The following is a 14,343-nucleotide window of genomic DNA, read 5'->3' as shown; positions in this document are numbered from 1 at the left end:
TGGTTTATATTTTAAAAATGATGATGCTCCTTCAAATCCCTGCCACACAGGATGAGAGGTGCTATGACCCCTCATCACGAGGAGGAACCTGAGAGTTACTCACTGGAGGGGCAGAACTGGCGTTTGTGGTCGGCACTCTTCATTCCACTCCAGCCCTTTGGATTCTTGTAATTTTAAACATGACAAAAATGTCCACCTAAATAATAAAGAGTATCTAGAGCCCTAAAAAAAAAAAATGATGCTGCCACCTGCAGTGGGAGAATGTATTTACATGGGGCCAGAATGGAAGCAGAAAGATCAGCTAAGAGACAGGATGGTGGGTTAGCCTAGGGCGATCACAGTGGGGACAGGGAAGTGCGGATAGAGTGTAGAGGACTTGGTGAGGAAGGGAGGGGGTGGGAGGTGGGAGAAAGCAGGTCATCTGGTATCCATCCTATACTTTTTACTTGAGCATCAGTTAGTGGTGGTACCTTTTACTGAAAACTGAAGAAAGAACTGGTTTTGGGAAGAAAACCAAGAATTCTGTTTTGGCTATAAATTTCAGATGTCAGTTAGATATCCATGGAGATTTCAGGGGGGAGAGTAGCACCAGACATACAGACAACTTGGTATCTGAGTATATAACATATATATGGTATGTAAAGCCATGGGACTAGACAAAATCACACAGGGAAAAGGTGTTGCTAAAAAGATGAGAAGCAGGCTGACCTGACAGTGGGAGAGAAATGGGAAGCTAGCAAAGGAGAGTATGGCAAAGCTGTGGGCATGAGGGAAACTTCACGTGGTGTCACAGAAGCCAAGAGAAGAGAGAGTAGCCTGTGGCCAACTGGCTCAAAAACAGCTGAGAGATCAGGTAGGAAGAAAACGGAAAAATGAGTAGCTGGAGGGATAGGGTCAAGGAGGGGGTATGCATTCTTAAATAATATGACTTTACCTTTTTTGAGGGAAATGTCTTTTAAATCTCTTTAATCTATAGATTACCATGGAGGGGCTCTTTTTTTTTTAAGATAGGAGACACAGCATATTTACATGTCCATGGAGATGGTCCTGAGAAAAAGGGAGAGGGTCACTGCCTCAGAGAAGTGTTTGAGGGAATATGATTCAGAGAATAAGCAGAAGCAGAAGAGGGGGCCTATGAAAAGGGCAGGGACACTTTGTTGTGATGCAAAAGAGTCGTGAATGTGGGGAACCTGTTGGGCAGGCTGGTAGATTTGGAGGTGGGAAGGTGGAGTTCTACATGAAAAAAAGAGGTGAGGCCATCACCTGGCTCCTCTGCCACCGATGCCCACTGCAAAGGAAAGAGCCACTGGGCCCCCACGCCTCTCCACCTCCTGTCTCCATCGGACTCTCCTGAGAATTCTGCTCCTCCTGTAGCCTTCTGCAGAAGGCTGTCGGTCCCCATCATATGCAGCACGGGAGGTAGAGCACTCATGCTCCTTGCCTTCCTCCTACCACACTATCCATTTTTCTCCTCAATACAAACACAGTCAAAACCCCAGTACTTGCACAATGGAATATTATTTAGCCTTAAGAAGAAAAGAAATCCTGCCACTTGCAACAACACGGATGGAGCTAGAGGGTATTATGCTCAGTGAAATAAGTCAGGTGGAGAAAGACAAACACCATATGATTTCACTTATTTTTGGAATATAAAAACAAAGTAAAACAGAAGGAACAAAACAGCAGTAGACTCATAGATACTGAGAAGTTACCAAGAGGGAGGGGATGGGGAACTGTTGAATCACTATGATGTACATTTGAGAAAAACAAAACGAAACAAAACAAAACAAAACAAAGCCCAGTACTTGGCACATCACAGATGTTCAATCGTATGTGTTTTTTAAAGAAAAACCAACCTTGCTCTTTTAAGGTTAGTCCACAACTACATCACCTGTTCCTCTCAGTCCAGGCTTCTCTGACCTGACTGTTGCCAATGCACCTCTGATCCTTTCCAGTCATCACTGTTAGGACCACATCTAAGACCTCCTGCCGCTGGAGGAGTTTCAGTGGAAGCTGAATCCTGTGCTCTGTCCCTTCATTTCCACGCCACCGACCGCGTGAAACAGCTCCCCCCAGTGGACAATCTCCATATATGCGTGCTCTATATTTGCAGTTCAAGACTATTTTGAAGTGCCTGGTGAAAAACAGGAATTCATTCATTCATTCAACAGACAACTCATGAGCGAGCGCCTGTCAAGAGTCTGGCATATCTGAACTTCCTCTGAGATGCAGAGTTTCACTGTTATCATATGAGCAGATGTGAAACCAAAAAGGCAACGAGAAAGTTTTATGTTCCTGCTGCCTCCGCCAGGATTAGTTGGTATATAAGGAACGCAGAGGGAGCTGAGATGGGAAGGAGCCGGGCCAGTTCCAACTTGTGAGGGTTTATCAGTGAAACTGAAACGAAGCCATTTTTTCATAAGTGTATTCAACAAACTCCTACTGAGCACCCATTATATTCCAGGCCCTGAGCTGGAAAACAGACGCATCAGACCCAGCCCCTACCCTGAAGCTGCTGAGGTCGGGAGCAGCAAGGGATACAGGCAAGGAGTCACTACCGCAGTGTGTATGTGCGGTGCTCCTTCACCCCCTCCTCTACAAGCCTAACGAGGGCCGAACATAAGATAAGGGCTGTGCTGGGGGCAAAGTGAGAGCCGCCCTGAGACTGTGCAGTCTATGCGAGGGGCGTTACCATCCTGGGCATGGCTGTTTCAGGGGAGGCAGGTCCTGGAGGGGAAGGAGGGCACAGGGCCATTCCCCCTCCCACATGCCACCTCATTCCCCACACCCAGGCACCTCCTCATCCTGTCAAAGGGGGTAGGGCTGACATCTGGGCAGGGGCTGCAGGCAGGTCAGGAAGGCCTCAGAGAGGAAATGCTTAAGCTGGGGGTGACAGGTGAGGAGGGTGGCCACGTTTGCCACATGGAGCCGGGGTGTGGGCAGGCGGCCTCACGGCCACCCAACCCAGTGTTCTCCAGCTGTTTGATTAAGCTTCCTAACACGATCCCACTCTCCAGTCACCCCCTTGCTCCAACGCCAGTGACAAATTTCTGTCCCTGGGTCTGACTTTAACCAAGGTCCCTCCCACCACTCCACCCCTTACTGGCAACTCCTTCCAGGCTAAGAGACTCTGCTCCGGCTGGTAATGGATTTCACCACAGCATCACTTCCCAGCCTACAAGGTCCACAGACCCACGCATGCCTGCAGGGGACAAATAGAAAACTGATGGGCTGCTGAAGGAAAAATGTGGTTGACATTCAAGGTCAACACTGCCTCCGAAAAATACCCGAAACTGGAAGTGAGTCTCCAGACCTTTGCTGATCTTCCCCAGGATCCGCTCCTTCTGCCCCTCACAGACTTCTTGGCCCTGGGGCTCAGCCTGTCATTCTGGGCACAGGAGTCCTGATATGTACTGACGTCCAGACCTTCCTGCTTACTGGGCCTCTGTGCTGGCCTCCTGGGCCCTGCCATTCGCCCTCCCACATGCCACCTCATTCCCCACACCCAGGCACCTCCTCATCCTGTCCACTCTCTCTTCTGGGGCCTCTGCACCTGACTAGACCTGAACATTATTTTTACTTTGTTGTCTGAACACCCTGCAAAGCCTTCTGAATGGCCTCCGTCACAAGTCTCCTTGCAGCTCTGGCCCACCTTGCACACCACCACCCAGGAGATCTTCCTGAGGTGGCGCAACCACTCTGTGCCCATTCCTTCTCCGGGCCCCACGCCACCTGCTGGAGGGAGTGCCAATACTGCATCTGGGGTTGAAAGCTCCTCCGTCTGGTCCTAGCCTACCTTTCTAGATCCTTCTGGACTGACACTCTACCAGACCTCTACCAAATGACCTACCTGTCATTTCCCAGACACATCTTGTACTGCCCTCTGTCTAGGCCTTCATGTATGCCATTCCCTTTTCCAGAATGCCTTCCTCTGCTCCTTTCTACCTTCCCAAATCCTTCTCATTCTCCATGGCTCAGCTTAGGCAACACCATCTCAGAGAACCCTTCTTTGATCCCTCCTGTTGAAAACAGAATACCCCTTCTCTGAACCACTGTGGGAACGGGGAAGGAAATAACTCCTTGCCACGGGCTACATGTTTTAAGCATATGCTTTGGAGTCAGACAAATCTGGCTTGAATCTAATTAGCTGTGTAGCCTTGGAAGGCATACTTATCTCTCTGTGCTTCAATGCTTTAGCTTGAAAGTGTGAAAATACCAACCCTACCATTCATTCATGGGAACATTTGAATACCCATTATGTGTGGGCCTCTGGACTCTTGTAGTTATTGTGAGAATTAAGTGAAATGGTGCATGGAAAGTGGCTGGCACATAGGGGTACTGAATAAATGAAAACTTATTAATACCACCATTACCCAATTTAGTTTCTTAGGAGAAGGACAGTCCTCAGGGTGATTTCCGTTTAAAGGGAAGCCCCACATAAGCTCTGGACCCAGGCAGATACTAACAACTGTTAAAGCACTAAGTGGCTGATTCAAAGTACAGAAAGGGACTGTCATTTTCTGAATAACTTGCTGATCAATACTGAACCAGCATCTTCCATCTGGCAAGTGACCCAGGACACTCCACAACAAGGCTCTTTGTGACTAAGAGAAAACTTTTATGAGCTAATCGGTCTACTTGCTGCTGTCACCTGCACTCTGGGGCTTGGAGCAGACCCAGCCGCCTCCCCTACCTTCATACTGGACTTCCAGGTGCATCGTGCGCAGCAGCTGCAGCACATGGTCCACGATGCTGGGGTGGGTGGTTCTGATGATCGACTGACAAGACAGACAACAGGGCATGTGGTTACTCTTTAGAGCTAGTCCGCCTGGAAGAAATGAAAAGCAGACTTCCAAACAGCTGGCAGCCTGGCTGAATGGAAGAGGGAAGGTGGCAGTGAGTCACTGAGCAAGGCCTTGCACCATAGGGGCACATTTCTTCTCAAGAGGAGGGGCAGAGGTGGGCAGCCAGCAATCAGCCCGCGAACCTGCTGAGGTTGCCACCGACCCTCTAGCTTGGGAGGCAGTCCGTTGAGGTTGGTTGGCTACCTGCCAGAGGTGCAGGGAAAAGCTGGCTGCCTTGCTGAGGGGAGGGTGGGCACAGGCTGAGGGTAGTGTGGAACCTAGATCCTAAATCTTCTCTCCTCCAGAGCTGCGCAGTCAGGGAAACCCTCTTTCCCACCTCTTCAGCCTTTATCCAGGCTTTGTTTCTGGGCCTGCAGCGTTAACCACCCGCTAGCTCACCCACATGGAACAAAATTATCCTTCAACCTATTTTCTCTCACTATTGTTCTTTTTTCCCTTTACACCCAAGCTTCCTAGGGGAAGCCACTCCTTCATCCTCTGAGCATCTTTAGACAATCTGATGCAACTTATTTTTCCTGCCAAGGGCAGGGGCCTAATTCACCAAAAACGTTTCCTGCTGGTACCATCATCCTGGTCTACTCACACTTAATCTCTCGGTGGTATTTGACCCAGCTGATCGTGTTCTCCATATTGAAACTTTTCCCTTCATTTTTGCAGCCCTGTTTTTTGTCTGTTTTCCTTTTATGGCTTCCATTGTTCTTTTCAAAGAGGCAGAGCAGTATATGGAAAGAACAAGGACTTTGGAATTGGAGCTGGAGTTAAACGCCCTCTTAGTAAGTGCCTCTTACTTAGTGTGTGGCCTTAAATAAGTCACTGAACATCCCCAGGGCTTAGTTCCATCATCTTTAAAATGGGGATAATATCATCTGCCTTCATCACCTATTGTGAAGACTAAAAGAAACAGTGTAAGGCGCCCCTAACAGTTCCTGGCATGTAGGAGGCACTTAACAAATGGAAACTAGAAATAATAATGATTGTCAGCTCTGTTTTGCTGGACCTTCTTCCTCAGCTCATCTCTTAAAGGTTGGCAGTGCTCCTTTTCTTCTGACTTGGTACATGCTACCTGGGTGATCTTATTTGTTTCCGTTGCCAGGGGGCACTTCTCTGCTCATGGAATCCAAAGTGCGTCCTCATTTCAGGTCTCTCTCTGGAGCTGTAGGCTTTTGTTTTCTACTGTCCACTGGGCATCTCTACTCGATGTCCTGAGCAATAATTCCTCAATAGAGCTGAGAATCTGAATTCCTTGGGGAGCTTAAAAAAGAAAAGCATTACCAGAGGCTGCCTGAAAGCTGTCAGATTCTGTGCAAGAGAGGCTCGGGATTCAGCAATTTTTACACAAGTGACCTAGCTGCATCTCTGCAACCAGCATGGCCTGCTCCTTAGATGGGCAGTGGGGAACCAGCCAGCTCATCAAGTTTATTGGGTCAAAACACATCTCCTCGCAAATCCAATCAGTTTCTCTTGCTCTCTTGGTGGCACACAACTCACCCTGCTGTCTAAATCCAAAGCTGCATGTCATCTTTAACTCCTTTTCCTTTACTGCCTTAAGTCCCATGTACTCTGCCTCAGAAATGTCTGTCCAACATGGCCACCTCTCTTCCCACTGTCTCGGTTCAGGTCTTACTGTCTCTTTGATCTCTTAATGGTCTTTTCCTGCATCCATCCTGGGGCTGTTTTGAAAGCTTTTGGTGATTCATCTCAAAACCACTCTTTGAGCTCCTCTCTTCCTTCTTTACTAGGCACAGTGTCTTCATGTGGCTGCCATGCCCCAGATCTGACTTCTCTCCCACTCCTGTCTGAGAAGACAGACTCCAACAAGAGAAAAGGGGCTTCCTCAGGCACTGCAGATCCTGCCTCTTCACTTACATGCCATCTACAAATGTGCCATGATTCTTTCCCTATCAAATTGACTCCTTTGATCTTTACTACAGTCCTTCCACCATCCTTGTTGCTTGTCTCAACCACTTTTAAGTCTGCCAACATCTTTCTGATCCTGAAGTAAACAGGACAAATCACTCTGCTGGGAGGCGTGCACTCTCTGCCCTGCCTCGGCCTTCTGGAAGTAACACTGATTGAACAGCAGACCTGCAGTGGGAGGCCAAGCTCAGTTTCTCATGCTTGCATGGAGCGTGACTGTGTTAGGTAATTGTAAGGTTACTAGGCTAGAATCAGAACCACAGGAGCATGAAGCTTGGGCTTACCTGAGCAGTCCTGAGGGTCTGCAGGGACAGCTGCTGAGCTTTTGGGGATGCACAGGGCAGTAAAGCAATTAGACCTTTGTACACTTGATTCTGGTACTTGGGATTACCGTGAACCAAAGAATCCAGCAGAACCTGTACTTCTTCCTGGGTCTCTTCTGATTTAGACTTTGCCAAAAATTCTGCTATGGATCGTATGCCTGAGCAAAGAAAAGAGGAAATGCTGAATTGGAAGGAATTTATGTAAATAGTCCTCACTCAAGAGTACAAGGTAGTGGTATTAAGATGTTATTCAAGCCCATTCAATCAGAGCAGAATCGAGTTCCACTCAGTTCTCAGGTTGCATCACTGTCCTGCTCACCTTATGGCTATGCGGCTGGAGGATTTCATTTCAACAGAGGCCTGTCAGCTTGTCATAATCTGTTTTAAAATTTAACATGGCTCTGCAAAATGCATAAATAAGCATGCATTTCTGATTGGTTCATAACTAACACATGTGTAGCACTCAGCAGTTTACTAAATGTTTTGACAAATATCACTTCATTTAATTCCAGAAACTATACTGAGAGGGAGGTATTAGTCCCATTTCATGCTTAAATACACTGAGGCTCGGAGAGGCCATGGCACGACATAGAGAAGAACCATGATAGAAGTGGAGTGGGGGACGTGCTTTGAGGAAGGGGCACCTGGGGGATGGCATCTCCTTTGCACACTTAGAGCACTGGATAGAACATACTGAAATCAGTGGATTATTTACCTTTATCACCACACTGTACACTCTCTGAGGATAAAACTCTTTCAGTTTGTACCTCGAGAACCTTAGCAAATACCTAGCATGCATATTCAGTAATTTTATTTCAATTTTATTTCGAGAATTATTCCTAACTCACTTAGTTTCACAAAGGATTTTAGGCAGTGGCTCAACAAATGTTTGTTGAATGGATGCATGAGAGGGAATATGTTTAAAATGGAGAAGTATTTCCAAAACCACCATGGAAAGGTTTGAGCAAGTGACAAATCATGAAAACCATAAATCTGGGTCTTCTAGTGGTGCTTTGGACAGGAGCTAATTGAGTCCACTCTACAAAGTGCTTCGCCTGCAAATAGTTCCACGATGCGTTCTGCTGTGGTAGACCTGCGTGCTGCCGCCAGTTAACCAAGGTCTCTAGAGAGACATGGGAGTTGATACCCTTTCCATACTTAGTACCTACCATAGCTTTCACAAATGAGCTCCTTGTACTTCCTGCCAGAGTTTGCAATAACTTGAAGTAGCTTGATGGATTCCTTCTTGTCCTCCTCCTTGATCTTCTCCAGCCCAAGGATTTCCAAGAGAGTGAGGACACCTCCAACCTCAAGAAATTCTACAAGGTACCGATTACTGTCCAGAGGGTAGAAGAGTAGAAATAAGACATTTGTCAACTTCTTTGGCACTAACCTTTCTAAGGGATCTCAAGGTCCTTTCTTCACATATTTTGTCCATGGGTAAAGTGACACAATAATTTGGAAGTTCTTCCTTCTAGCAGGAAATGCAAAAGTTAAATACAATGGACATTTCTCATGTTTGGCTTTCCAGCATTTGTTCCTCTTCTTTTAGAAATAGCACCTAAACGGTCCCTTGGGTAAACACTCTGGGCCATGTGGTTTTGGTAGAGTGAGCAGGTGACAGGGCACGTCATTGTTTTGACTGCAGTAATTGGCTAGAGCCAGGTATGTGACCTAAGTTGCTCCAATGAGGTTCAACACTCTGGACTTTCTTGGGAGCCCCTGGGAAAGGTATGCTCTCTTTTTGGCTGAGTTAGGAGGGAATGTATCTAACACTTCTGAAGAGGATAACACATGGAGGCCTATGAATACAGAGAACAGAGCTGAGAAATGGAGAAAAATGGAGGGAGAGACCAAGTACTCATAACAATTTTTGAGCTCCTGAATATAGCCAGGCCTGAAAATGGATTTCTACCTTCCTGCTGGGCTTTTCAGTGAAGTGAACTAGTAAATTCCCCTTTTTCCTGGTCTACTATGAATTGGTTTTCCGTAATTCATAACCAAGAGGGTGCTGAATGATAAAGTGTCAGTAGAACCACAGGGATGGAGAAACCAGAGCAGGACCACATCTGACACTACCTCTGGGTGCACCCTGAGGGCTACTAGGTACCCACTGATAACTAGAAGCTGTGGTCCCATGTGGTATGAATAGCAAGAATGCCATGAACCCAATATGCAACTAAGACCCCAGAATCTCTCTAGGCTAGAACTCACCTGCTTACAGCTGACAAGAAGATGCCAATGGACCTTAATATCTTATCTAAACATGAGCCAATCATATAGCTGTATGACAAGTTAAAGAATGAATTTCAGGGCTGCTTTGCACACAGACACCAGATCCTGGGTCTGATCCCTGGTACCGGCTATGGCCCAGGGTGACCAACAGCTGAGTTGTATCCTTTACCAGAGAGAGGCCACTAGATTGAAGGGGAAGTGGCTACACATACAGGGTACAAGGAATGTGGGCTGCTGGCAAGCATGTTCATGGTTCTCCTGTAAGCTTTTCAGGGGTAGTTCGGCCGTCTTGGCTGACAGGCCCCCTAGAGAGCAAGGAAGCTCTGCTGAATAAAAGGTGCATGGAGAAAGCTGGGGGTCAAGTTCCAAGCCTCTCTAGCCATGACCATTGCACCCTTGGGTCTCAGCACAGTCCATTACTTTATGCCTCATTTTTAGACTTCTCTAAATATAATCAGCTTCATCATTAATTCTCAATTTTGTACTTGCTTAAAGCTTTACACTGGAGGTCACTATCTTTATGAAGAATTGCATGTCTTTCTATTAAGAACAACGGGAGATGGTGGAAAAATTAAGCTCTGATTTAAAACAACCTCTGTATTTAATGTTATTTTTTAATGTGAGCTTTGCAAAAAGCCTCATTGTAATAAAGCACCCAGCGCATGCATCAGCTTAAGGTATGAAATCAAGCCACAACAGAAAAGGAACCAGTCAACAATTACTAGGCTCATAACACATCACAGGCTCTTAGAACACTTAAGAAATTAGCTGAAATTATTGCAGCTCATGGAGGATGACTGAGAGCTTCCAAGACTGATAAAGGCTAATGTAATGGGTTGGAGGTAATGGTGCTTTGTTGGGGGAAGGGTGCGTGAGGCAAATTATCTCTGCTGCACCCTGGTTCCCAGGATGCCAATAGAAGTAGAGACAGATTGGGTCATTAGGAAAGGCTCTTTACTGCAAAAGCAGTGTTTGCTCTGGAGTCAGGCTCCCCTGCCTGTTGCCGCACTAGCTGGGGGCCAGGCTATCAGCCCACGTGGTACTCCTATGCTGTCCTCCACCCTGCTCTCCCAAAGCCCCAGCCCCATCCCTGCCTCAGGGCCTTCTTCCTCTTGTCCTCAGGGACCAGTGAGGTTAGCCAACTTCTGTCACCATCTTTTTCCTTTGTCCCAGGTTGGTCTTATTTTCATAGCTACTCTCTCTACACATTTCTGGTCCATTGTTTCCAGCAGTTAGTTCCAGAAGTTGGCCACAATATCACAGCAGCTAACAAGTGCTAAGCTTTTAGTGTGTGCCAGGCCCTGTGCTAACTGCTTTGCTTGCACTGTCTCATTTAATCCTCACCACACCCTGCAGTGGGTGCTATTAGCGTTTCCATTCTCCTCACTAGGAAACAATCTCAGACAGGTTAATGACCTGGCCAAGGTCCCAAAGTTAACTGATGGAAATGGGCAGCCTAAGTTCTTAGACAGCCTAGCTCAGAGTCTGAGTCTGTACTGTTAGGCCCTCCTGCCTGTAGACAGAGGGAGTGGGGCTGTTCACTTGGATTATCTCCTTGTGTAGAGTTGGAAGTAGAACTGTGGGTCTGCACTGTCTATGGGGTAGAAGGCATTGAAGTAGAGTGGACAGTATAATGGGCTTTGGGCCAACCAGACCCATTTCAAACCTTATCTCTGACATTAGTAAATTATGCAATGTTTTCAAGGCTCATCTTTATCTATAAAATGGGATAATGCCAACCTCCTATTTAGGCTTTATATTAGGCTCAAATGAGATATTTGTATATCACATAGCTCAGTGTCTAGAGCATAAAAAGACTCTATAAACAGTAACTAATAATTTTGTCATATAATGTATAAATCCTTAGCTTTACTGATTTATTAGTAAGTTCAAGGTTAAACAGGTGGTTTGAGGTTTATGTGGGATTAGGTAGAAGTCAGTTTTGCCATACATAATGATACTATATTGATTTGTTTTCCTTAAAAATCCACTCTAACTGGAGAGGTGGGGAGGAGAAGTAGGGTCACTGATTTAAAACATCATGCCACCTCAGCTGGTCTTTTCTCTGTTGTCTGACAAGGTCACAAGTTAGGAAATTATGAATTACTACAGGTGTAGAAAATGAATATATAGCTGTGTATAAAAAGCATAGTTCATTCAGGCATTCACTCAGCTTGCTGAGTGCCCATGCAATGTCAGCCACTTTAACTGGCATTAGGATACAGAGAAGAGTGATACCAGGCCTGGGGGAATAAGGGCATTGTTGAGTAAGCAAGTAGTGGGCAGAACACAGAATAATTCTTGGAACCACTAACATTTAAGGGGTGGGTGGGAAAGAATCCACAATAGTGACTGAGAAGCAGCAGTGGGAGAAGGTGGAGGAGTGGAGAGCCTTTGAAGGGGCAGTGGTCAGGGACTGGGGCTGGAGTGTGGCAAGTGAGGCACTTGCTTCGGGTGTGAGATTTAAGGGAACACCAAGTCACCCAATAATATTTCATATTCCATAATGTAAACTGCCACCCCAAAGGTGACCCCGTGTCTCCAGCCCCAGTCAGCCTCTGGGGCTCCTGAGCACAGGCACCTCAAACACAACATGTCCCAAACTAAACCTGCATACCCCTAACCTCACTTCTTTTCTTGTATTTTCTTCCCACATAATGGCATCCCAGTCAGCTAGGTTCCCAAGCCAGGAACGATAGTCATTCAGTGGGATATGGGTGGAGTTGGTAGTTGGATTAATAGGTATGGAACCCCGACTCCAGAGAGACATTTGGGCAGGGGTACACACTTGGGAGTCCCTGAACTGGAGTGGTACTGACAATAGATTAGGTCACGCAGGGAGATCTGAGAGTGAGCAGAGAACAGGGATGTGGATGGAGCCCCAGGAAACAACTGACATTTAAGGGATGGCTGAAGAAGAGAAGGAATGGACAGAAAGCAAGGAGATAACCAAGAGAACTGGTATCATGGTAACCACAGGAGGTGTGTGTGTGTGTGTATGTGTGTGTGTGTGTGTGTGTGAGTGATACGGTCTATATATACTTCATTTTTTTTCTTTTTTTTCTTGAGGTATAATTGACATATGACATTACATAGTTTCAGGGAAGAATGTTTTGAGAAGTGGGAATGGTTGAGTAACAAATGCCACTGAGAGGTCACTTAGCAGGACTAAGGATGTAGTCATGTGGTTTTGCAACTAGAAAATCACCAGTAACCTTGGCCAGACCTGCATCAGTGGAGTGGAGGGTACAGTAGTCAGACTGCAGTGCGGGGATGGCAAAAGGAGGTGAGGCAATGGAGGCAGGAAAGGTCGACAAACCTTCTAAGAAGTTTCACTGCGAAAGGCAGGAGCTGGGTGAGATGCAGGATTGAGAAAGGGATTTCATTTTCAAAGATGGAAGTGATTTGAGCATATGTAAATGCTGATGAAAAAGCAGGTAATGAGGCCAAAGCAAAGGCTATAGGGGAGAAAGAATAAAGTCCCTGGGGAGATCAGAGGGGACTCAAGCGCAGCACAGAGAGATCAGCCCTGGATGGAAGGAATACCCGCTTTAATTCTGATGGGAGCAAAAGAGACTAGGAGTAAGAATGAGGATCTATTTATAGGTTGGGAAGACTGGAGTGAGGGAGTTCTTGACTTTGGGGTTGGTATTTTGATCACCAGAGGTCCTGTTCTAATATCTTAGAACCAAGAGAAGAGCTCTCTCCATCTTCATTCCTTTGCTCTTTGGAAGACTGCCTCGTTTTTTTTTTTTCTGTTTAGCAAAGGATACGTGAGTCTCAGCCAGGTGGTCAAGCGCACCAGGAATAAGCTGGCTCCCTGGGAAAACTCCTGCTCCAGTTCAGGGGCAGTTCTGCCCTGGTTGGTTTCAATGAAACTGTCGAGGATGTGACTCCTTGTGACTCTGCCAGCATTGTCCCAATCCTGTAAAAAACTCAAGAGCCGGCTAATTGCCACCTGCTCCTTCACAGAAGTCATGATGAATCAGTCCTGAAGTTGGCTACAGAGGGAGGGGAAATAGACAGGTTACCACAATATTTAGAACCATGCAAGTCCTTAAGTTACTCTATGGGTTTTGCTTTTTTAGAATCACCTGGAAGTGGGGTGAGCCTCTGTCACCCACTTGGATGTAGTGACATTCAAAAATGCATCTCTAGGACTGGTCACCTGCTACTTAAACAGGGAGGATCTAGCTGTGCTGTAATGGAATTAAAGCTATCAAGGTAGTAAACATCTGCTTCCTATTTAACAGCTAAAATGTTAGCCCTTTGGCTTCTCCGCTGATGCCGGCAACTAAAAGGACTACAGGCTCCCGCTGACCAGAAGCTGCTTGCTGAAGACCCAGGCCTTGCTCACCCCTCACTCATACCAGCTCAGAGATCTGGGGTCTTTAGAGACCTGGCTCCCTCTTATGCCAGTCAGCCAAGGTAAAATGCTCCTTAACCTTGTACCTTGGGCTTTTATACTAACTCTCTTAAAAGCAACTTTTAAAAAAAGTTAGTGGGAAGAAAAAGTTCCCATTCTGTAGTTGGATTAATGGGCTGTGGTTTGTAGGAGTCTGTGTCCTTGGGAGAGTGTTTTCAGTGGGGGAGGGAAGGTTTAAAATAAACCCGTTTTCCAAAAATAGTTGTGATTGAAAGTGTTATTATCCATAACAAATGTTAGTGCTGATGGGAAAGAGGCATGTGTGATTCTTTTGTCTAACAGACAAGTGAAAGTCATATTTCACATTATCATGGGGTTTTCCATGATTTACAGAATATTTGTGAAACATTACGTGCAGGGGCCATGATTGATATGGAGAGAGGAGCTTGTATGTAGGGGAGATGTGTATTTCACCCAGACTGTTCAACATGAAATTTACAGTCCCATAAAGTGCTTCTACATCTTCGCCAGAGATCTAGTTAAAAGGACTTTACAGTCTGAAACATCCTAAAATTGATTCTAAATTAACGTTTCCTCACATGTATTTGAGATATTGATGGGGCCCAGCTATCAGAAT

At 46.2% G+C, this 14,343-nt stretch overlaps 1 protein-coding gene across 8 annotated transcripts in view; it reads right to left on the bottom strand.

Annotated features, from left to right (window-relative positions):
* The window catches only part of ARMH1 (armadillo like helical domain containing 1), a 54,626-nt gene that overhangs the window by 27,851 nt on the left and 12,432 nt on the right, over positions 1-14,343 (bottom strand). For all 8 annotated transcript variants that reach the window (XM_057500133.1, XM_036893150.2, XM_057500135.1 and 5 more), the window contains exons 2-6: positions 13,114-13,341; positions 9,320-9,388; positions 8,275-8,441; positions 7,067-7,263; positions 4,694-4,778 (exon numbers count right to left, since the gene is read on the bottom strand). In XM_057500133.1, coding sequence (XP_057356116.1) covers positions 4,694-4,778; positions 7,067-7,263; positions 8,275-8,441; positions 9,320-9,388; positions 13,114-13,319 — 724 coding nt within the window. In that variant the 5' untranslated portion in view covers positions 13,320-13,341. The remainder of the gene's footprint in view (positions 1-4,693; positions 4,779-7,066; positions 7,264-8,274; positions 8,442-9,319; positions 9,389-13,113; positions 13,342-14,343) is intronic.

The sequence above is a fragment of the Manis pentadactyla genome, chromosome 4 (assembly GCF_030020395.1).
Source record: "Manis pentadactyla isolate mManPen7 chromosome 4, mManPen7.hap1, whole genome shotgun sequence".
Lineage (NCBI taxonomy): Eukaryota > Metazoa > Chordata > Mammalia > Pholidota > Manidae > Manis > Manis pentadactyla.
This window is presented reverse-complemented; position numbering and strand designations above follow the sequence as displayed.